At 35.7% G+C, this 25,120-nt stretch overlaps 1 protein-coding gene across 1 annotated transcript in view; it reads left to right on the plus strand.

The window, feature by feature from the left end:
- Positions 1-25,120, plus strand: part of LOC101442383 (transmembrane serine protease 11F) — a 70,771-nt gene that overhangs the window by 11,678 nt on the left and 33,973 nt on the right. Inside the window, exons 3-4 of the mRNA XM_071212668.1 lie at positions 3,514-3,654; positions 16,784-16,935. Of these exons, the coding sequence (XP_071068769.1) occupies positions 3,514-3,654; positions 16,784-16,935 (293 nt within the window). The remainder of the gene's footprint in view (positions 1-3,513; positions 3,655-16,783; positions 16,936-25,120) is intronic.

Here is a 25,120-nt window from a genome sequence, read left to right on the forward strand (position 1 = left end):
TTGTTTCTGATGAAAAAAAAAAGAATGTATGGTGAATGAATATTAAGGGAACATTTAAGTTAGAATTACTTTATTATTTGAATTACTTCACTATTGGTCAATTTTTAAATATGTGCTTTATTAGTTATTTCATTTTCAAGAACATACACTTCTTTTAAATATCAGAAATTACTACAATATTTGTAATTACTTTGCCATGACTCTGTTTTAAATAAATAAATGAAGTTGTGTCAAAAGAGACTAAAATTATATTATCACCATAATAATTATTATGAGTCTATAGAATAGGCTTTGATAAAAAGAGATTCAAATTTATTACTGTGACTAACTTATTTCCATATGTGGTTTCATAATGTGAAACTCAAACTAGAAATTTATTGTACCAAAAATTTAGGATTGGGGTGAGTGGGGTGGGAGTATGTGGGTACCTCTTATATTTTTTTAATGTAACATTTAAAAAAAAAATAGAAAAATTTTTTTACTACAATACTCATTGATGCCATACTTTTATTACTAGTCCTTACTACCCTCCATAATAGATTTTCAAATACAGACATGCTTCATTTAATTGCACTTTGCTTTATTTTGTTCAACAGATATTGCTTTCTATTTTATATATTGAAAGTTTATAGCAACCTTGTACTGAGCACGTCTAGCAATGCTATTTTTCCAACTGCATGTGCTTACTTCATGTCTTTGTGTCACATTTTAGTAATTGTAATATTTCAAACTTTTTCATGTTATTATATCTGTTATGGTTATCTGTGATAAGTGATTTTTGATGTAACTACTGAAATTTGGGGAGGCACCACAAACCATGCCCCTATAATATGGCAAACTTAGTCAATGAATGTTGTGTGTGTTCTGATTGCTCCATCAACCAGTCATTTCCCTATCTCTGTCCTTCTCCTCAGGCCCCCCTGCTCTCTGAGGCATGACAATATTGCAGTTAGGCCAGTTAATAACTCTACAATGGCCTCTAAGTGTTCAAGTGAAAGGAAGAGTCACATATCTGTCACTTTAAATCAAAAGTTAGAAATGACTACACTTAATGAGGAAGACATGTTGAAAGCCATGGCAGGCCAAAGCTAGGCCTCTTATACTAAACAGTTAATCAAGCTGTGAATGCAAAGGAAAAGTTCCTGAAGAAAGTTAAAAGTGCTTCTTCATTGTACACATAAATGGTAAGAAAGCAAAACAGCCTTATTGCTGATCTAGAGAAAGTTTTAGTGGTCAGGATAGAAGATCACACAAACCACAACATTCCCTCAAGCCAAAACCTAATCCAGAGCAATGCCCTAACTCTCTTCAGTTCTGTGATGGTTTAGAGAGGTGAAGAAGATGCAGAAGAACAGTTTGAAGGTAGGTTGGTTCATGAAGTTTAAGGAAAGAAGCCATCTCCATAACATCAAAGTGCAAGGTGAAGCAGCAAGAGCAGATATAGAAGCTACAGCAAGCTCCAGAAGAACTAGCTAAGATAATTGATAAAGGTTGCTATACTAAACAACATATTTTCAATGTAGATGAAACAGCCTTACAAAGTATTGGAAGAAGGTGCCAACTAGGACTTTCAAAGCTAGAGAGAAGTCAATGCCTGGCTTCAAAACTTCAAAAGACAGGCTTGCTTTCATTAGGGGCTAATGCAGCTGATGACTTTAAATTGGAGGAAACACTCATTTACTATTCTGAAAATCCTAGCACCCTTAAGAATGATACTAAAACTACTCCATTTGTGCTCTAAGATGGAACAACAAAGCCTGGGTGGCAGCACATCTCTACAACATGGTTGGGTGAATATTTTAAGCCTACTGTTTAGAACTACTGCCCTAAAAGGATTTCTCTCAAAGTCTTACTGCTTACTGAAAATTTATCTGGTCACCCAAGAGTTCTGTTTAACAGGTACAATGAGGTGAATGTTGTTTTCATACCAACTAACACTACATTCTTTCTGCGCCCATGGATTAAGGAGTAATTTCAATTTCAAGTCTTCTGATTTAAGAAATACATTTTGTAAAGCTATAGTTGTCATAGATGGATTTCTCTGATGGATCTTGGCAAAGTAAATTGAAAACTTCCTGGAAAGGATTCACCATTAGATTCCATGAAGAACATTTGTGACTCTTCAGAGGAGGCCAAAATATCAACATTCGCTGGAATTTGGAAGAAGTTCATTCCAACCCACATGGATTACTATGAGGAGTTCAAGATGTCAGTGGAGGAAGTAACTTCAGATGTATTGGAAATAGCAAGAGAATTAGAATTAGAAGTGGAGCCTGAAGATGTGAATGAATTGCTTAATATCATGTTAAGAGTTGAATGGATGAGGAGTTGCTTCTTATGGATGAAAACGGAAATGGTTACTTAAGATGGAGTCTATTTTTCATTAAAAAGTTCTGAAAATTGTTCAAATGACAACAAAGGACATAGAATCTTACATCAACTTAGTTGATGAAGCAGTGGCAAGATTTAGGAGGATTGATTCCAATTTTGAAAGAAAGTCAACTGTGAGTAAAATGCTATCTAACAACTATGCATGCTTCAAAGAAATCTTTTGTGAAAGAAAGAGTCCATCAATATGGCAAACTTCATTTTTATCTGTCTTAAGAAACTGACACAGCCACTCTGATCTAACAAACTCCACCCTGGTCAGTCAGCAACCATCAACTTCCAGGCAAGACCCTCCAGCAGCAAAAGTTCATGACTCACTAAAGTCTCAGAAGATTGTAAGCTTTTTTTAACAATAAAGTGTTTTAAGACACATATATTGTATTTTTCAGACATGATACTACTGCACATTTAATAAACTACAGAATATCATAAATATGACTTTTATATGCACTAGGAAACCAGAAAATTTGTGACTTGCTTTATTGCAATATTCTTTTTATTTTATTTTTATTATTTTTTATTTCTCTCCCCTCCTCCCCCCATTGTCTGCACTCTGTGTCCATTCGCTGTGTGTTCTTCTGTGTCTGCTTGCATTCCTGTCGGTGGCACCACGGATCTGTGTCTCTTTCTATTGTGTCATCTTGCTGCATCAGCTCTCCATGTGTGTGGCACCTCTTCTGAGCAGGCTGTGTTTTTTTTCATGCAGGGCGGCTCTCCTTGCAGGGCACACTCCTATGCAGGGGACATTCCTGTGTGGCACGGCATTCCTTTCATGCATCAGCACTGCACATGGTCCAGCTCACCACACAGGTCAGAAGGCCCTGGGTTTGAACCCAGGTCCTCCCATATGGTAGGTGGATGCTCTATCAGTTGAGCCACATCTGCTACCTGCAATATACTTTTTATTGCAGTGGTCTAGACCTGAACCCACAGTGTCTCCAGGGTATGCCTATACTCACTGTTCAGGCATTGTGCTAGACAGTAGATAAACAGAAATGAACAATATAGGTACTATCCATACCCCATGGAATTTCAGACTTGCAGGGAAAAGGATACTAACATTAGTACAAATAATGGTTATTTCTTACTAATTTAATGCTATTAGTTTTTATTATTAATTTACAGTTGGAGAAGTATAGACCACTATGGGAACATGCATAGCAAGGATAGCAAAATGTATTACAGAAGACTATCAATCCGAAATGGGTTTATAGCTAGTGACTCAGAGAACTTCTACAGAGGTGTGGTGTTTGAGTTTGATATCAGGTAGAATTTGGATATGGGGAAGAGATAGGGAAATACAATGCTGATGGACTCTATAACAAGCAGAGTCATGATGTGTGAGGGCATATTCAGGGATTGAAGACAGTCCAGTAGAGAAGCTACTGGGAATTTTAATGAAAATAGTAATGAATTCACTAAAATGGTAGATTTAGATCTGTAAATCCTGCTGTGGAGTCTAGGCCTGTTGCAATAGAAAACAGGCAGTCTGGGGGAACATTTGAGCAGAAAAGAGGCCATCAAAGAGACTTTCCAAAATATCTCAGGGTCACAGTGTTGGATGGATTACAGGAGAGAAAAACTGAAAATAAGGAGAACAGTTAAGACTACATTATGGGGAAACGGACTTTGGCCCAGTGGTTAGGGCGTCTGTCTACCATATGGGAGGTCCGCGGTTCAAACCCCGGGCCTCCTTGACCCGTGTGGAGCTGGCCATGCGCAGTGCTGATGCGCGCAAGGAGTGCCGTGCCACGCAAGGGTGTCCCCCGCGTGGGGGAGCCCCACGCGCAAGGAGTGCGCCCGTGAGGAGAGCCGCCCAGCGTGAAAAGAAAGAGCAGCCTGCCCAGGAATGGCGCCGCCCACACTTCCTGTGCCGCTGACGACAACAGAAGCGGACAAAGAAACAAGACGCAGCAAATAGACACCAAGAACAGACAACCAGGGGAGGGGGGGGAATTAAATAAATAAATAAATCTTTAAAAAAAAAAAAAAAAAAAAAGACTACATTATGATAGTTCAGGAAGGATAATGGGACAGAGCTTAATCCTTTTCTATGTGTTTAATAATCAAAGGAAGATGTGCAGAGTACAGAAATAATATAAGATTTGGAATCATAATCCTGAATTCAAGTTCCTATCATGATACTTGCTAATCTTGCTTGCCCAAATTAATCTTTCTAAGACTTAGTTAACTCATCATTAAAAAGCCTACCAATAACTACATGGCAGAGTTGTTGAGGGGGCTTTAGATAAAATGTGTCAACTGCCCATCACCATGCTTGGCAGAGAGGGATGGTCCAAAGTGAAAATTACACAAGCCACTTCTCCCCACCACTATTAATTGATATTTGGGAGTTCCACTGAATGAATTATGATTCCAAGTTGATGAATAGTAGTAATTATAATACTTTTCTATCAATGAATGCCTACTATCTTCCAGATGTTGTAGCTTATATGAGATTTATATTATCACTAAACCTCACTAGAGTGCAGAAAATTAGGACCATTATCCTAATTTTTCAGATGAAGAAACTGAAGGTTACTAAGAGGTTACAAGGCTAGTAAGTGGTAGAACCTGCTACTATCTGCAAGTATTAGGCAATCTGTTTTATTGTCTCTAAATACAGTACCTGCTGCTATCTGGTAATATTGGGCAATCTGTGTCATGGTCTCTTAATACAGAAGGTAAGAATGTCTGAGTTGTCATATATGAGTAGTCATAAAACTTTTGTAAATACAATGTGTTTGTTGAGAGACTCAATGAGAAGAGATCATTTCAGAAATATTAAACTGAGATTAGTGAAGATTGTGAGAGTAGATATATAGTTCCATTTAGAAATAATACACCAGACAAGCAAGATAAAGTCAGAAAAAAATAGTTGTATTCTTGGGAGATAGTGCTGAGATTGTTATGTTATAGCATCACGCTTAATATAATACAAAATTTATAAAGACAGTTCCTACCTCATAGACTTCAACCTAAATAAAGCATAAAAGAAAAATAGGATCAAAATACATGATGGCCTTGACTATTTCAGGGAACATAATACTATATATTTAAAGAATGATTGAAGAGTTGTTACTCTCCATTCCCATCCCCGGCCTTCTATTAGAGACATTTTATTTTTCAAAGCAAGAAAGTCAGGCAAGAATGCAGAAAATATCCCACTGGTGTGAGAACAGGAATAAAATTGCCAGACTGAAAAAGACGGAAGGGATTTGATTAATAATAAGGACTCAGTGGTGTTTTTATTAAGGTCAGCTTAATAGTTAATAGTTAATAGTACCTTTATAGCACTTATGGCACTTTACATATATTGTCTCATTTTCTTTTTCACAATAAACTTTTGAAGTATACTATTATAGCCATTTTGCTTGTTAGAAATCCAAGGCACAGAACTGGTAAGTATCTTACCTAACTTCACATGCCTAATAAATGTCAGAATTGGATTTAACATGGAACAACTGGGCTCCAGAGTCTATTCTTTTAACCAGATGCTATGCTATCTCTCAATTCATATCTCTCAAAACAATTAATTGTCCATAGAGCAGACGGTAGCAAAACAAGGTACATTCCCAGTGATTTATTGCACTCTGCAGTATATCTTGGCTAGTCCCTGGGGAGGAAAGGTCTAAGTCCATGGATGTTGTGAAAGACCACATCTTCACTATGTGTATTCAAACTTGCATTTAAAATAAATGTAATATTTTTCCAATAGCTACTTCTCTCCATTTACATATATCATTATGTGTGTGTGTTTTAAGAAAGGTCATTAAACTCAGTCGACCCATGTCATTAAGAGGTATTACTAACCACAGGAATTCCCAGAAACGGAGACTTCTTGGCAAGAAGTAGAGAAGACTGTGCTCATATAGAATATCTGATGTGTCTCTATGCTCCAGGTAGAATACAAAATGTGTTAAGACATGTATACGACAAAAAGGTTTCTCTCAGGGCTGCTGCTGCAAGAACACCCAGTTAGCACATATCTAGTTATACTGAATGCAGAGGAGTATACTGCATTTACCTTAAGTTTGGCTATTCATGTTTACTTAGTACCAAGAATAGTCAGATATTTAAATCCTCATCTTGATGGAATCAGTCATTTGATACATTCTCTTTACTGCTTTCAAATTAATTTCGCATTGTTTCCTTATAAAATTTAATGGCATTAAGAACAATACAAAAATATGCCCCAAAAGAAAGTCATGTGAAGGTGAGCTTAAAGATTTGAATAATATTAGTCACACTTTATTAAAGGATGCCTATATAGTCCTCATAAACTAACTTCTCTTTTGTACTTGAGTTATTGAGTCAAATTAATATAAAACTTTATTCAACATAAACTCTTGGCCCTCTGTTTCTAATTTTGAGGTGCATCAATTAGTTGGTCAATTTTAGAAGAAAGCCAAAGCTTAAAGCAGACTTACCTAGTTCACAAAAAAACTGTACTTTCATCTTTTATATTCACCTGTGCAGATAATTCCTACTAATATTTCTCAATTCATAGAAGATATGTGGGAATGCTTTTTCAAACTTCTCATATTTTTTTCCAAGGTTGTAAGGAGACTTATACTCAGGTTTGGTGAACTGGTGGAAGGAACTGGAAATGTTCATCTGATTTTAATTTACCTGAGAAAGATGATCTTGGCTTATTCATTGAGGAACACCCAGAGCCTAGAACCATGCCAGGCACAAAGTAGGTATTTGATAAGAACTTGTTGAATGGATTCCATAGCACAGAAGGATTGGGTCTGTTTGATATGATTCTAAAAATTTACAGCTAGTGTAATGAATATAAGCTTTAGGAAGGCATGCCTAAAAAAGATTGGGGCTATTCAAAGGAGAGAAGAGCTTTCTCAGTAGAGGGGGAATGGTTTGAAGAATAGGCTGCACAGCGTTATGGCAGTGGTATAATAAAGGGGATTTTAGCATTGGTGGTTGAAGTGGATTAATTGTAAGTTTACGTTTAACTGTGAATTCTGTAATTCTGTATTGGTTCCTAAGTAAAATCAAGAGAGGAGTCCTTCAAATCCCTGCACCCCACACTGCAACCATTCTCAGAAAGCAGACTAACTTCTCTAGATCCTTTTATTTTTTACTTCTTCTGAAGCCTTGGGACAGAGAGAGAATAAATTGTTCATCTTTAAGCATAGCCTCTCTGCTGGTTCCTTACAGGTTGAAGTCTGCCTAGGGGTCTTTCATGTTTAAAAGACTTTATAGAGGTGAGGCTTGAAAGATCAAGGAATGTTTCAAGCAAAGGCTGGAGAATTGAATGTGAGCGAGATGAGAAGGATGGACTGTGTGCTGGACAAGGCAGAAGAGGGCTACTTCATGGAGGAACTTCAGGGTTATGGGAAAGAGTTTGTACTTCATTGTGAACTTCAGAATTATTTCTTGCAAATGAAGTGTCTCAGGGGTCTCCATGGTGGGAAGATTACAAACTGATAGAATTCCATATATTCACTCCATCCCAGAACAGTTCTGTTTTAAATCTGTACTATGTATTAGAGTTCCATATAAGAATTAACTCGAGAAAGGGATCTCGCTGCCTTCAAAATATTTCAAAACCACTGGCATTTAATCATTTATCCCCTGATCAGGCTAAAAACCTTGGAATCACCCTTGATTATTTTCTTTCTTACATATCCTGCAACCAATTCATCAGCAAATCCTGTCAGTTCTGCCTTCAGAGCATGTTCTGAATCCAATTATTTCTAGTCTTCTTGCTGCTAACATCTCTCACCTGAAATATTGCAGTAGTCTTCCAACTAGTTTTGCTGCTTCCACCCTCCTTTACCATTGTAATGTACTGTCCCCTGAGTGATCCTTTTAAAAGGATCTTCCCTTCTCACTTGGAATAAAATTAAAAGCCCTTATTATGGTCTGATGGTCCATGACCACATCTCTTCTTCCTTCTCTGACTTGCTTACTGCATGGTGACCACACTGACCTCATTGCTTCTTTGCAAACACTTTACGTCTGCTCCCGCTTCAGGGACCTTGTGCTTACTGTTCCATTTGCTAGTAACAGATGTCTACATGGCTCCATCCTTCACTTCTTTCAAGTCTCGGCTTAAGTATCACCCTTGCAAAGAGGTTTCCCCCGACTACCTTATCTATTGAATATCCCACCACCCCCTCTGTTCATCCTCTATCTTCTTACCTGAAACTTTACATTTATGTACAGATTTGTTTATTGTTCACTACTTGTCTTCCCCATCACAGACCATGTCCATAATGGAGAGACTGTACCCCAGCACTGCTATATCCTGAATACCTAGAATAGTGCCTGAGAGAAAACAGATGCTCAATGAATATATGTTGAATGAACAAATAAATGAAAACCCTGTGCTGTTCTTATTAACTGCATGCTTTCTGCCATAAAGTCTTCTTGAGGGGGGAAGTGTAATCATTCTAATCCAACTTTTGTAGTTGCACAGGAAATGAGTTTCTGGACCCCAATATGTCTTTAAAGGACACAGAAAACTATAGAAATATTTTTTAAAGAAAGAAAATGACTAAATATTATTGCTCATGTAGCTGCTGTCAGAAGTGGAGCTGATCTCCCTGGTATTGTAGCATGGGAGAAGAATACTCTGCAATAAAGGAGGATAAATATTTCACTTGATCTAGAACAAATAGGTTAAAAAAATTGAAGAATTTTTGGAAAACTTATGAAATTTTTATCACCAATGCTGTGATATTGTGATAAGAAATGATATGTTTTTATATTATATTATACTATGTAAATAGAATTTCATAAGACTAACATTTCCAGAAGAAAAAAAAAAGACATTTACATATTCCAGTAAAGGTGCAGGATACTTTGCAACTCTGCCCACATTCTACAGCTTTGCACTTGTGTATCACCTGCCAAATCAGTCATTTCCAGCTAACAGGAAGAAAATATGGATGACTAACTCATACTTGAAATTCCCCCAATTTCCCTCCACTTTGCCAGTTCTTTATGCTTTGGCAGTCCCTTATCATCATGGCATTTACAAAATATATCTGGAGAGACTATGGGAAGGAAACTAAGGACAATTCTTTCCAGAATCCTGTGATTTGTTTTTCTTGTCCTTGAAACTCTTATCAAATCCTAACAGAATTTTTCCTTGTCATAAAAATACCAATGTCATCGCCACTTATATATCTGTATCATTTTAAATGCTGCAACATTTAACAATTAGTTCCTCCCTTTTACTGCCCACCATTGTAAATGCCTGACTCATTTTTCAATATTACCAACGGTCTTCCCATAGGAAGAGATTTCCCAAAGAAAATCAGACTACCACTCAGCTAAACTAGACTGTTTAAAACAGGAGTTCTTAACTTTTTTTGTTCCATGGATCCCTTTGCCAGTCAGGTGAAAACCACAGACCCCTTCTCAGAATGTAGCAGCTGATAGTTTGATGACACTAAACATTGGCACGTCTTTAAATTAAATTTTAGCATTATTCAAAATTACATTTTACAACTTTAACATAATTTCAATACCTGATAGCCTAACACAGTTCAACATCTATTTAAACAGTCATTTTTGGCAAACGTTTAGAAATTTGCATTTTCTCACAGCATCCTAAAACCATCTCTGCCATCGTTACCAACCTTTTTGCAGGTAGTTATCCACTGCATTCAGAACACGTTACATCAAAATAAAAATCATACTAAGTCCACACCATACTGTGTATTATTTAATAAATATATCACACCCGCACCAAAACGTCCCCATAAGAATAGTATTTTCTTGAATTTTCAATTCAAGCTCATGGACCCTGTGAAATCTTTCCACGGACCACTTGGGGATGCACCAAGCCCTGATTAAAAACCCTTTGTTTAAAACATCAAAATTGTTTCCCAAACCTCTTTTGCTCTTACTGGTCATTCTCTGTCCAAAGTGTGTGAGTTGTTTGCTTTTGTCAATTTTATCAATTTTTTTCAAGAAATAGTGAAAAATGCTATTAGTCAGTGAGTTCTCTTTGTCTTCCAAAAATATTCCACAGTCGTATTATTTACAAAGGTGCTTTCACAATCATGAGAAGTTGTTTAACTTACATGCAAGGAGTAAAAGGGGCAGGATGTATTTAATGAGTATTAAGTGACCAGCAAACTTATCTTTCAAAGGGCAGTCAGCTGGTACATCATCTAAGAAATCTGTCCTTTACTTCTCCTTTTTCTGACAGCTTTCATTGCTTAAACCTCCATATTTTCCTATCACTACACTAGGCACATCTATTATTTTTCCTAATACATGATAGTTTTTATTATTTTATATTTTTCTACTCTACTGTGTGTCCCTTGAATACACAGATCAGGTCTTTTTAATTTTTAAAAAATTTGTATATACCCAGTTTTTGGCATGTACTAGGAAGTCAACAAATGGCTCTTAAATATCATTGAATGACGTGTAACAAAAGGACATATAACAATTCTTCTGTTGACCTGATCAATCATCACATGACTCTGGGCTATGTTCCAAGTTCACTTGACACATTTACATGAATAAATCTATTGTCATATTATTACTATGAACCCAATAACCACTTACATAAAACTGTGGGAGAGAACAAGTGCTAGATAAACTGACCTAGTTGGAGTTCAGAGAAAGAAGATAATGCCTGAATTTACAAGGCTTGAATCAAGATTTGGCGCTGTATCCACAAATAAAATATGAACTGTGGTTTTAAAAAAGAGGACTTTAAGTTATACATGTATATTTAATTTTAAACTCAGTTTCCATTTCTTTGGGGGATTACTGTGTTTTTTAAAATGATACATTTGGCAACTTTAGTAGAACAACTATAATATTATCTGGAGAGCAGCCACTTATAGTTAGATCAGAGAAGCTGAGATAGTCCATTAAAGCTAAACCAAGAAATAATTATTACATAATAATAGAAATGCTTTTTATATTAGAAAAATTACACACACACCAACTAGAAATGGAAAAGTGATGTCAGCATATCTTGGTGATGTGCTGATCCAATTCCACTTTTACAAATGAAAAAACTCAAGCACTGAAAGATTAAGTTAAAAAAAGGCAGAGTACAGTGCCACAATGATACAATAAATGTGTCAGACTAATGGTTACTAGTACGTTTAAGTCATGGTAAAAAAAATATAGACAGAAAAGAATTCTGAATGTGAATTTAAATCTTAACCCTTTTTAGTCATTTCATCTGACTTCCTAATAATGCCATCCAGAGAATATCTGGCAGTTGTGTTTGGTGATTAAGAAAGTTTTACTCATGTATGGGAATATCTTTCTCATTGTGTGAGTGTCTTCCTGGACTTCTACAATCCACCTGAATCATACACGCTTACATATATTTCAACTTAACTCTTTAAAAGGGTACAGATGGATTAACTTTGAGAAGTCTAGAAAAAAATAATTTGGGCATCAGGAGACTATCTTACTTACCTTGATCCCATGACTGACTGACTGATTTATTTACTTATGAAAGTCAAATTTTATTTTATTTATTTTATTTTTCATATTTTGTTTTTTAATTATTTTTTAAAAATTTAATAGATAATACAAAATGTTACAGTAAAAAACATAAGAGGTTCCCATATACCCCACTCTCCACCTCTCTACCCTCATCAATTTTTTAATTGTATTTTTTGAAGATACATAGATCACAAAAAATGTTACATTCAAAAAATATAAGAAGTTCCTATATAGCCCCCACACCCCACACCCCACACCCCACTCCTCCCACATCAACAACCTCTTTCATCATTGTGGCACCTTCATTGCATTTGGTGAATATGTTTTGGAGCACTACTGCACCACATGGATAATAGTTTACATTGTAGTTTACACTCTCCCTCAGTACATTCAGTGGATTATGGCAGGATATATAATGTTCAGTATCTGTCCCTCCAATATCATTTAGAACAACTCCAAGTCCCCAAAATACCCCCACATCACCTCTTCTTCCCTTTCTCTGCTCTCAGCAATTACCATGGCCATTTCTCTACATCAATGCTACAATTTCTTCCATTACTAGTCACAATAGTTCCATAGTAGAATATTGTTAAGTCCACTCTACTCCATATTTTATTCCTCCATTCTGGGAACCCTGAGATGGTGATGTCCACTCCACCTCTATATTGAGAGGGGGCTTAGATTTCACATGGATGATGGATACAATTCTGCTTGCTGTTGTAGGCCCTCTTGGTTCCCTGGTGTGGTGGTTGACCACCTTCACCTGCCTGTTGGCTGACCTGGGCAAGTGCAATGAACCAGAGGATAGGAGTTGCAACTCTGCTGAGGCTCAGGGCTCAGCTGGCACATAGACAGTCCAGAGATTCAAGTCTCCTGAGTATACATCAACCCTAGCACCAACCACTGGTTCAGTAAAAGGGAAAGAAGAGACATGTGTAGAAAGGTCACATCTGAGTCCAACTCCATCACGCTCAGGAACACAAATTCCAAAGTAGGGCCCACTGACATGGCACTGAACTCCAGAGCCATCTGCCATAACCATAGAACCTGTGGGTCTCCATAGCCCTCAGGAGAACGTGGGATTGTATCTACTTTGGCTGTCTCTGGTGTCCTTCTGATGATCTCCCGACTCCTTTTTGAAGACTCTTAGCCATATAAACTCATTTGTCTTTGCCGTTTTTCCCTTTTATTCAAGGCCATGACTTATTTATAATTCATTACTTTTTTATTCTGGTCAAAAATACTGTACATTTTCCTGTCTATTTCTATCACAACAAATAATAATATTTTGTTGGATTTTGAACAACTTTATTCCATAGAAATTCACATTAAAGTCAATAATAATCTAAAACATTAACCTAAGACATGGTGGGCTGGGCTTTGTCTTAAATCATTGTGCCTAGATGAGAACTTAATACCACTCATGCCATTTGATACACAAATATATAATGAAGGTACCCTATTTCTGCATACTTTTGCTTAAACCGCACTGGTTAGAAAACTAATTTGATGTAAAGCCTCTATTTTAAGAAAAATCCTTTAAAAGAAACTCTATTTTGATTACTCCAATATTTTAAAATATAACCTCTTAACAGGTCAAGATCGAATTATCTCTAGTCCCTATCTAATAAGTGATTGTCGTATGTCCCATCATCAGCCAACTTTGATATTACTGATCATAAAGTTCATTACAACTAGTTATGTGGAGAAGGCAAGCTTTCTCAACTATTTATTTAGGTATGATTAGGGTGCTTATCATCAAAGAGCTTACCTCTATAAAAGGGCATAACTCTAGACTTAAATGCCAATCTACTCAGGTAGCACTTTTGTGGAGGATGTTATAGGTTATGTTTGGTCTTTCAATCAGAATATTTGGAGACTGTCTAGAGAGAGAGATATGAGACCGAGCTTTTTTCCTGACTATGGAAAGGTCATTGGTCTGCTTTTTCTAGATGGATTAAGTCATAAGAATGAAACAGCACTTTTTTAGACTCAAGAAGTGTTAAGTGGGAATGGGAGCTGAGGGAGCATAGAAGGAATTTGTTCTGCTACAGCAACTGAAATACATCTCATTAAAAACAAAATATCAAGCTGGGAAATGTTCACTGCTTTTCTGTGATTTTTTTCCCAAAGGCTAGTTCATCCATCAGGTCAGTTATTTTCCACTGTAGGCACTTCACACACATACCTTTAGCTGGAAATAGACTTCCAATATTTCACATGCGGCAGGTTTCTTCTCATTCTTCATGTCTTAGTATAAATGTCGCCTTCTCAGAGGGACCATGTATTTGTATCTTTATTCACTGTATGTTCAGCACCTATCAGTGCCCCAAACAGGGTAGATATTTAAGAAATAATAGTTATATAATAAATAACTCTTGAATTTTAAAATTCTTTAGTCTTTATATGCAAACAATTTTGGGGGGTCTAGGGTCTAGACTTAATTTGTTTCATTCATTCATCTTGATTTCCTCATTCCTTCCTTCATTCAAAGAGCAACATTTATGTCAGGAAATTATGCTTAAGTGTCACAGTTAGATACAAAGTCATAAAATCTACTCTTTTTCTCAAATAAGCTTATGGTTTCAGAAAGAACTATTCATATAATTCTTTAGGAATTAAGGAATACTTTCATATATAACTTTTACTTTAATCCTCACAACATCCTTGAGATTTGGGTGATATTAATTTAAGAAAGGAGGACTTCTTAGAATCAGAGACATAAAGTTAACACCAGACTGACAATAGCTCATCACCAGACAGAAGAAACACATTTTATAATTAAATATGTCTATAATTGTTAAAAAGTCTCCTTTACTGTGATGTAGTTTCATGGATGAGAATTGGATACCATCCCCATAAATCTGACAAAATTTTATCCTTGTCATTTCTTGCTTCTTATAAGAATCAAGATGAAGTAATGAAATGGACAAAATTTAGCAAATGAGGGAATGAGAATTTAAAATTTAGAATAAACAAAATACCCACATACTAAATAATCAAAAATTCCTATTGTAGACTTTGGAAGTGGCAGCTTCAATTATGGGTAAAGAGGAAGGCATTACACATAACACATTAGTACCTTTATAGTTTTGCTTTTTATGTGTGTGGCTCCCATCTTGGCAGTTGCTTTTATTAAAAACCATATGAACAGATATTAGTGACACAACTAATATAAAATGAGTCAAAGTAAAAGGGCATAAAGCAGACTTTCCATTTGAAAATCAGAACCAAGTGTAAGGACAGCAAATTGCTCTTTTTTTTATATCATTATCTATTGGAAACACCTTCTCTTATTCTTGTGATCCTCATCTTCTAAATCATTTGTATGGACATCAAAACAAAGAAGGCATTAATCACATCAAATCAATCACTCAACAAAGCTCTAGGATGAGAACTATATCCATCCCTCCTAATGTCTCTCTGGGAGTTTCACAATGACCTCTAAGCTGGTCTCAGTGCCTGCAATCTTGCTCTTGTCACCATCCTATTTCACACCCCTGTGATTATTCTAAATTCTTAGTCTAATTATAACTTTTATTGGCTCCATCTCCTCTGCAAGGCAAATTTCAAGCTCTTCACTTTGGTTTATGTGACTCTGCCTGAGCTGGCCCATCAAATCTGCCTTACCATATCCTCCTTCCTGTCTAGCAGTGCTGGGAACTATTTGCAAATCTTGAACATACTTTGGCAAACCATAACCTTTTGGAGGCATACGCCATATTTTACTTATATTTTTATTCTTTATATTTTATTGCCAGTAGTAATTACTGAGTAATGAGTGCTGTTTCACACATCTAACCCACGCCCCACACACACGCACACCACCACCAACGCCATCCCCATACTATATATTATTCACTCTATCCTTTTCTCTTTTTTTCTAGCTGGATAACTTTTATTCCTCAAAATTTTAATCATGTCACCTTCTTGGTAAAATCTTCTGATACTCACAGACCCAACTCATATTAACTACTTTTTCTACTTGTACAAACTTTTACTTTGACAGCTTTCACACTATATATTAATCACTTGTTTTTATGTCCGTTTCACTTTTTAAGGTATCTTAAAATCTTTTGGCTCTAGGGATGTAGAACAGTTTCTGAAATGTTATTATCATGAAATAGGCACTATTTAAGAGTTATCTTGTTTAAAGAAACAAGGTTTACAATACAGACTTATTACCTAAAAGCATTAAAACTTTTACAAAAGTGTTTCACTTGCAGTATGCCACAATATTGGATTCTATTTGGGGATTCAGAAGATAAAATAAATAAATGCCAACTTTCAAGTTGTGAAAAAAAAAATGACAAGATATTTTGGAAAAAGTAGGCAGGAGTGGGTACAGGTAAGAGTCCAGTGGAAATGAAGGTGTTTATAGGGTTTCAGGGCTTATTCTTAATAAGTACAATTCACAATTCATCATTTCACTGGGAGATGCTAACAAGATGCAAAGAAACCATGTCTTCAAAGAAATGTTGTCAGTTTTAAATAAAGACTTTAAGAAATTTTTAACATCATTCAAAAATAGTCATATTAAAACCTTTTAATTTTAGTCAAGGAAAACTGATGCGACTATGATTTAAGTTTATTGCTAAGAATTCCCTTATTTTACTGACATGAAAATGTTATTTTAATTAACATTAATTAAGTGAGTCTTGATATTTCACTCCCCAACTTCCAAACTGTCAAAATCCCAAACAAATTCACTAAAAGATATACTCATTTGAATTTTAAAATTATTAGATCTTTAATGAAAAGTTGTGCCTTGATTCTGGTATGGGAGATGGTGATGCAAATTAAAGCTTCTTGTTCTTTTCTGGATCTAAATATCCTACTATTATTTAGCAGTGTAAACTATTTTCTAAGAGGAACATAGTAAATGAACAGAGAGTAGACTCATAAATTTTTACTGTCTTACTTTTTGTTTCAATTATCACAGACCAGTTGAATTTTCAGAAGTTGAATACCCAAAAGTTGAATATCAAAGAAGACAGCAGTTTTGGGACCCTATTCGGCTAGCTCTTTTCACATTAGCAATTGCAGCAATTATAGGAATTGCTATTGGTATTGTTACTCATTTTGTTGTTGAAGGTAAGTATCCAGGTCACATTTCCATTGCCTAAGTACTGCATGACTTAATATCTTGATATTCTCTGCTGTATAAAAAATATTTACAGGATATTAACATTTTAATTACTTATCTTTTATTGATGTTAAATTATTATACAGTCCAGCACTGAGCACTGTGTTGCATATTTCCACCCAGTGAGGCTTGCCATATACATTATATGGATAGCCCATCTGAAAAAAACACACACTAAAAAACAAAGTATGAAAGGATTATCTTCAGAATAATCAAAACTGCTAAATTTACTATAATTTTTCTCCAAATCAAAGTATTAATGAATTATCCTCCTAAAATCTGATGATATGATAAAGGTTACCAGAAAGATATACCTTTAAAAGGCAAAAGAATCAAGCATTATTTTTGAAGGAAAAACAAATGGTTTTGTGACTAAGAGAAGAAAACTCAAATTTACTTCCTAATTATAAGCACAAATGAATAGTCAGTAACACACTTAAACCAAATCAAAAGACATTTACTTAAAAAAAATCCATTTACCTTTGTTTTTGGTAATTATATTTGAGATCACATGTGACTGTGACTTTATCTAAAATTTTAAGAAATCATATCACTCAAAACAAGACACCACACTTGAAGGACCTTTCAGCAATAGGTAAAATATTGCCCAATACTCCTATCTCCTTACTCACTTCATTTGGAAAATGATAATATCCATTTCTTACACACCCATAAAATAAAAGCATAAACAAGTTATCATCTGCAGTTTTTAGCTTTCTTATTAATATCTTCTTTATGCTATATGTAATGAAGTGGGTTTGTTTTTAAAAATGCTCCCCACACCCCGGTGCTGCAGTTTTTCATAAGAGAAAAAATGAAGAAATAATAGTATAATGCCTGTATTAGTCAGTCAAAGGGGTGCTGATGCAAAATACCAGAAGTCAGTTGGCGTTTATAAATGATATTTATTTGGGGTAGAAGCTTATAGTTACCAGGCCATAAAGTGCAAGTTACCTCCCTCATCAAAGTCTGTTGCCATTTGTTGGAGAAAGATGGCTGCCAACATCTGCCAAGAGTTCAGGCTTCCTGGGTTCCTCTCTTCCCAGGGCTTGTTGCTCTCTGGGCTTGGCTAATTTGCTCTCTCCATGAGGCCAACTGCAGACCATCAGGCGAATGGCTCTGTCTCTCTCCCGGAGGCTAGATTCTCTCCAGGCTCAGCTGCTCTGCTCCTCTGTGTGCTTACTTCCCAGGCTACAGCTCAAAGCTCCAATTAACTCTTTGGCCATGTTGTTTTCTCTGTGAGTCCTACTTACTTGGCCCAATCAAAGCCTTAATCATAATTTAATCATGCTCAGAGGAAAAGACTAGTTTACAAACATAATCCAATATTTCTTATTGAAATTCATCAATAATATCAAACTGCTACAATGTCAAAAAAAAAAAAAAAAGAATTTTCTTAGAGTCCCTTAAGGTTGTGGAAGGCTGAAAAACGTCCTTAAAGATTTCCACATCTAAATCTCCAGAATCTGTGAATCTTAACTCATATGGCAAAAAGGTCTTTGCAGATGTGATTAAATTAGGGTGTTTGAGAAGAGGAGATTTTTGTAGATTATTTGAGTGGTTCTAAACCTAAATGTAATGACAAGGGTACTTATAAGAAGAAGGCAAGAAGCTCAAAGGATCACAAGGGAAATAGGGGAAGAAAATAAAGATATGATGTCAGGTCATGGGTCAAGGATGGAGAACAGTCTCCAGAGGCTTGAAAGGTGAGAAAGCAGAATTTCCCCTTGAGCTTCCTAAGGGACCAGCCCTGCAAACACCTTATTTCCTGAAAAACTCATTTCAGAGTTCTGATCCTTCAGGGTTGTTTTAAGCCACTAAATTTATGGTAATGTGAAACTAATTGGAAAACTAATACAAGCATATGTAGAAGATATTTTGTATTTAATTTCAGACCACAACAATAAGCAAATATCACAATTAAGGGATATTTTTACTTTCTCAGTGTATAAACAAGTGTTCACTCTATACATTAGTCTATCAAGTGTGCAATAGCGCTTTTTCTAAAAAACAATGTGCATACCTTAATTAAAACATACTTTATTGCTAAAAAAATGCTAAAAATCATCTCAGAGTCAGTGAGTTATAATCTTTTTGCTGGTGGAGGGTCTTGCCTTGATGTTGATAGATTCTGACTGATCAGGGTGGTGGTTGCTGAAGATTGGAATGACAGTAGTAAGTTCTTAAAATAAGACAACAATGAGTTTGCCACATGGGTGAATGATTCCTTTCACAAGAGGTTTCACAATAGCATTTTATGCTGCTGGATGGCATTTTATCCAGAGTAGAACTTCTTTCAAAATTTTAGTCAATCCTCTCACACCCCTCAACTAAGTTGATGGGATATTCTAAATCCTTTGTTTTCATTTCAATAATTTTCAGAACATCTTCACCCAGAGTAGACTCCATTTCAAGAAAGCATTTGAATAAGAAACAACTCCTCATTCATTCAAGCTTTAACATGATATTGCAATAATTCATTCACATCTTCAGGACCTACTTCTAATTCTAGTTCTCTTGCCAGTTCTGCCACATTTGCAGTTACTTCCTCCACTGACATCTTGAATCCCTCAAACTAATCAACTTCTTCCAAACTCCTGTGAATGCTAATAGTTTGGCCTCCTCCAATGAATCATTAATGTTCATAAAGACATTTAGATTGGTGAATCCTGTCCAGAAGGTTTTCAGTTTACTTTGCCCAGATCCATCAGAGTAATCATTCTCTATGTCAGCTATAGCCTTATAAAATATATTTCTTAAATCAGAAGACTTGAAAATCAAAATTATTTCTTGATTTGTGGGCTGCAGAATGGATGCTGTGTTCACAGGTGTAGCAGTTTGATATGGTTATGATTCCAAAAATAGATATTGGATTATGTTTGTAATCTGATCTGTACCTGGGCATGATTGAGTTATGATTAGGGCATTGAGTCCCCACCCACCAAGGGGCATGGCAAAGGGCAGAGTTGAGAATTTCTGATATTGGAGTTTTGATGTTGGAGTTTGATGCTAAAAACTTAAGCTGGAGTACTGGGAAGTAAGCTCACACAGGAAGAGTGGAACCCTGAGCCCAGGAAGAAGCAAACCCTGGGAAGAAAGGAATCTTGTACCCTGAGAGAAACAAGACGAGGGAAGAGAGGAAATCACAAAGCCTGAACCCTCACAGATGTCGGCAGTTATTTTGCTCCACCACTTGAAAATAGACTTTGGTGAGGGAAATAATTATGCTTTATGGCCTAGTATCTTTAAGCCCCTACCCCAAATAAATACCCTTTATAAAAGCCAAACAATTTCTGATATTTTGCATCAGCACCCCTTTGGCTGTATTAACAGTAGGTATGAAAACAACATTCACCTCATTGTACATCTCCATCAAAGCTCTTGGGTGTCCAGGTGCATTGTCTGTGAGCAGTAAGAATTTGAAAGAAATGTTTTTATCTGAGCATAGTTTTCAATAGTGGGCTTAAAATATTCACCCAACCATGTTGTAAAAAGATGTACTGCCACCTAAGCTTTGCTGTTTCATTTATAGAGCATAAGCAGAGTAGATTTAAAATCATTCTTAAGGGCCCTAGGATTTTCAGAATGGTAAATGCACATTTACTTCAACTTAAAGCCACCAGGTGCATTAGCCCCTAACAAGAGAGTCAGCTTGTCCTTTGAAACTTTGAAGCCAGGCATTGACTTACCCTCCTTAGCTATGACATTCCTAAAAGGCATCTTCTTCCAGTAGAGGCTGTTTTGCTATATTGAGAATCTCTTATTTAGTATAGCCACCTTCATCAATTATCTTAGCTAGGTTTTCTGGATAACTTGTTGTAGCTTCTACATCTGTGCTTATTGCTTCTCCGTGCACTTTGATGTTGTAGAGACAACTTTATTCCTTAAACCTCATGAACCAATCTCTGCTAGCTTCAAACTTTTCTTCAGCATCTTCTTCACCACTCTCAGCTACCATAGAATTGAAGAGAGTTAGGGACCTGCTCTGGATATACTTTGGCTGAAGGGAATGTTGCAGTTGGTTTGATCTTCTATACAGACCACTAAAACTTCTCCATATTAGCAATAAGGTTGTTTTGCTTTCTTACCATTTATGTGTTCACTGGAGTAGCAGTTTTCATTTAGTTCGAGAACCTTTCCTTTGCTTTCACATCTTAGCTAACTGTGGAAGAGGCCTAGCTTTTGGCTTCTCATAGTTTTCTACATGCCTTCCTCACTAAGCTTAATCATTTCTAGTTTTTTATTTAAAGTGAGCAACATGGGACACTTCCTTTCACTTGAACACTTGGAGGCCATTGCAGGGTTATTAACCTGCCTAATTTCAGCACAGTATCTCAGGAAATAGGGTAACTTAAGGAGAGGAAAAGAGACAGCAGTCAGAACACGGACAACATTTATAGATTAAGTTAATCACCTTATATGGGTGTTTCACGGTATCCCAAATGTATTACAATAGTAACATCAATGATCATTGATCACAGATCACCATAACAGATATAATAATGTGGAAAAACTTGAAATATGGTGAAAATTACCAAAATGTGATAGACACAAAGTGAGATCATGCTATTTAAAAAATGGTGCCAGTAGACTTGCTTGCTGCAGATATGCCACAAAACTTCAATTAGTAAAAAATGCAGTATCCGCAAAGTGCAATAATGTGAAGCAGAATATGAGGGATTTCTGTGCAATGGTTAACCATAGACCTTGTTGCAGGGATCATCCACATTATTGTGAGTAGCTTTAGTCTGCTTCTTTTCAACACATTATTACATAAAATGCCATAGTGTGTCTATTTGAATGTTCATGGACATTTGTCCCAGGTTTTAGCTATAAAAACAAAGTTGCTATGAACATTCTTATACATAGATCTTGAAACACCTATGAGAGAGTTTTTTTAGGGAAGTTATGTAGATGTAGAATTGCTGAGCCATTGGACATGTGGTTTTTACTTTACAGAAAAAGCCAAACTGTTCTAAAGTGGTTGTACCCACTTGAACTCCTCCCAGCATGGTATGGAATTTCCCTTTACTCCATAACATCACCAACATTTGTTATTGCCATACCTTTATACTTTTACTAATTTTGTGTAGGTGTATAGTGTATCCTTTCTATTTTAATCTGATTACCAATGATGTTGAGCACCTATCCATATATTAACGATCCTATATATGGCTTTTATGTTATTGTGGTTTGGGGAAATACAATTTAAAGATAATATCTCCAAAGCTAAGTCAAGGCTCTTCTAAGATTAATAAATAAAATCACAACCACCACCATCATCCATATGAAACTTAGCGTTAACTAGAAAAAGTCATAAATTGAGTTTGCAAATTATCTTTCTTTAGATACTGAAATTATATATTTAATCATTTTTTTCAAGGAATATTTTCATGACCCAGATTAATTTTTTTTCAGCCTTATTTATTACATCTTTTGTTAGGGGATACAAAAGTCTGTTTTATAAAGAGTTGCATGAAATATTTTGAAGAATTTAGTCTTTATAATTATATTTGCACAAAATTCAGAAACCCAGTTTTAGGAAGCTATTTTAAAGGTTTGGTTCCTAAAGAGTAAAATCTGCACTAGAACACCATCATTTATCTTCCCATTCTTCAGGAATGGCTCTACTTTCAGCAATGTGAGGGCATATATACTCCAATGACATTTAGTCTTATAGGCCTTGATTTTAACCTCAGGTCCACCATGTATTGGTTGTAATATTTGGCAAGTTACTTTCTGCTTCAAGCTTCAGTCCTCTTATTTAAAGAAGTGTAGAATTATTTTCAGTTAGGGATTTGTTGTGAAGATTAAATTAGATGGTCTGTTTGTGTTTAACACAGCACATGGTAAATAGTAATTTCTCGCAATTATTAGTCATTATTAAATTGGATTTCTACAACAACTTTCTATTTGATCTTATATAAAAATTCATTTAATATTCAATTATGTCATTGGTGAAATGAATCTAGTAAATAATGACTCAATAAATGGCAACTATTATATGATCAGGATATAATGAAAATTTGATAAATGATAGGTATTATTTATTAATAAAAATTTTAAACTACTGAAATGCAATTAGTATTGTGGCTAATGAAATTATTATATAATACATAGCTTACATTTTTTCAAACAAATCAATTTTATTGATATATATTATAAACCTATTATCCTTCCAAAGTGTACAATCAGTGGTATTTAGTATAATCACATTGTTGTGCTTTTATCACTTCAATTATTATTACAACATTTCCCTTACTCTAATAACAATAATAATAAAGCAAAAAGACAAAAAAAATCTCATCACCTTTCAATCTCTCTATGCTTCCCCTGCTGTAGATTGCTGCTATTCTGCTTCCATCTCACTAGGTTATTTGTATTTATATTTTGTAAAAAGTCTTATATATGCAGTATTATTCATATTCATATTTCTTTTATTTTTTAAGATTTATTTTATTTATAAAATAAATAAATACCTCCATTGTCTGCTCTTTGTGTCCATTCGTGGTGTGGTGTGTTCTTCTGTGTCTGCTTGTATTCTCATTAGGCAGCTCTGGGAACCAATCCTGGGACTTTTGGAGTGGGAGAGAGGCAATTATTCTCTTGCGCCACCTCAGCTCCCTGGTCTGCGGTATCTCTTACTGTCTTTCATCTGTGTCTCTTTTTGTTTCGTCATCTTGCTGTGTCAGCTCTCTGCATGGGCCAGCACTCCACATGGGCCAGCTCGCCACACAGGCCAGCTTGCATTCACCAGGAGGCCCTGGGTATTGAACCCTGGACCTCCCATATGGTAGACAGGAGCTCAATTGCTTGAGTCACATCCACTCCCCCATATTCTTATTTTACATGAGATTTCACATAGTATGTTACACAGTACTATGTTACATTTTTTAGCTTTTCTTCTAGTAATGTACATGTCCTTAGTCTTTCCCTTTTAGCCACTGTCATATCCATATAATAGCACTGCTAGTTACAAACACTATGATATTCTTTCACCATTTCTATTCATTTCCAAAGATTTTTAAACAACCTTTTTACTAATTCTTGACAGATTAACCCTTAGCTTTCCATTCTCTAACCTCATTCTATTTCTGGTGACCTGTATTCAAGTTATTAACTCCATGAGATTACACAATATATTTAGTTCATAGTGGTACAATAATACAGTGTTTGTTCTTTTGTGCCTGATTTGCTTCACTCAACATAATGTCCTCCAAGTTCATCCATGCTGTCATATGCTTCACGACTTCTTTTCTTCTTACAGCTGTGTAATATTCCATCATGTTTGTACACAATAGTTTGTTTATCCATTAATCAGTTGATGGACACCAGCTTTTGGTTTTTTGATTTTCTCTATTGTTTTTTGTTCTTAATTTCATTTATATTTTCTCTAGTCTTTATTATTTCTTCCCTTGTGTATGCTTTGGGAATGGTTTTGTGTTCTTTTTCTCTCCAGTTTCTCCAGTTGTTTAGTTAGATCTTTGCTTTTAGTGCTTCCTTCTTTTTTAGTGTAAGTGAAGAGGCTCTAGATTTCACTCTCAAGACTGCCTTTGCTGTATCCCATAAGTTTTGATAAGTTATGTTCTAGTTTTCATTTGTCTCAACATCTTTATTAGTTTCACTTACAATTTCTTCTTTGACCCACTGATTATTTAAGAGTGTGCTGTTTAGCCTCCACAATTTTGTGAATTTTTCCCTTTTCCTGTCTATTATTACTTTCCAGTTTCATTCTGTTATGATCTGAGAAGTTGCTGTATTAGTCAGTCAAAAGGGTGCTGATGCAATGTACCAGAACTCTGTTGGCTTTTATAAAGGGTGTTTATTTGGGATAGAGCTTACAATTACCAGGCCCTAAAGAATCCAATTCAAGGTATCATAGGAGGTACTTTCTCACCCAAAGTCATTTGCTGTGTATTGATGCAAGATGGAGGATGATGACTGCAAGGGTTCAGCCTTCTTCCTTCTTCTTAAGGTTCCATGGTCCCAGCTTCTTCTTATCTCAGTTGTAGCCAGGCATAAGGTTCATCACTCTTCCCAGGCTAGTTGCTCTCTTGCTCTTTTCTCTTCAAATGAGACTTTCAGTCTCATCCCTCTTCCCAAGGCCATGTCTATGGAACACTCTCTCTTCCT

Source organism: Dasypus novemcinctus, chromosome 1, assembly GCF_030445035.2.
Source record: "Dasypus novemcinctus isolate mDasNov1 chromosome 1, mDasNov1.1.hap2, whole genome shotgun sequence".
Lineage (NCBI taxonomy): Eukaryota > Metazoa > Chordata > Mammalia > Cingulata > Dasypodidae > Dasypus > Dasypus novemcinctus.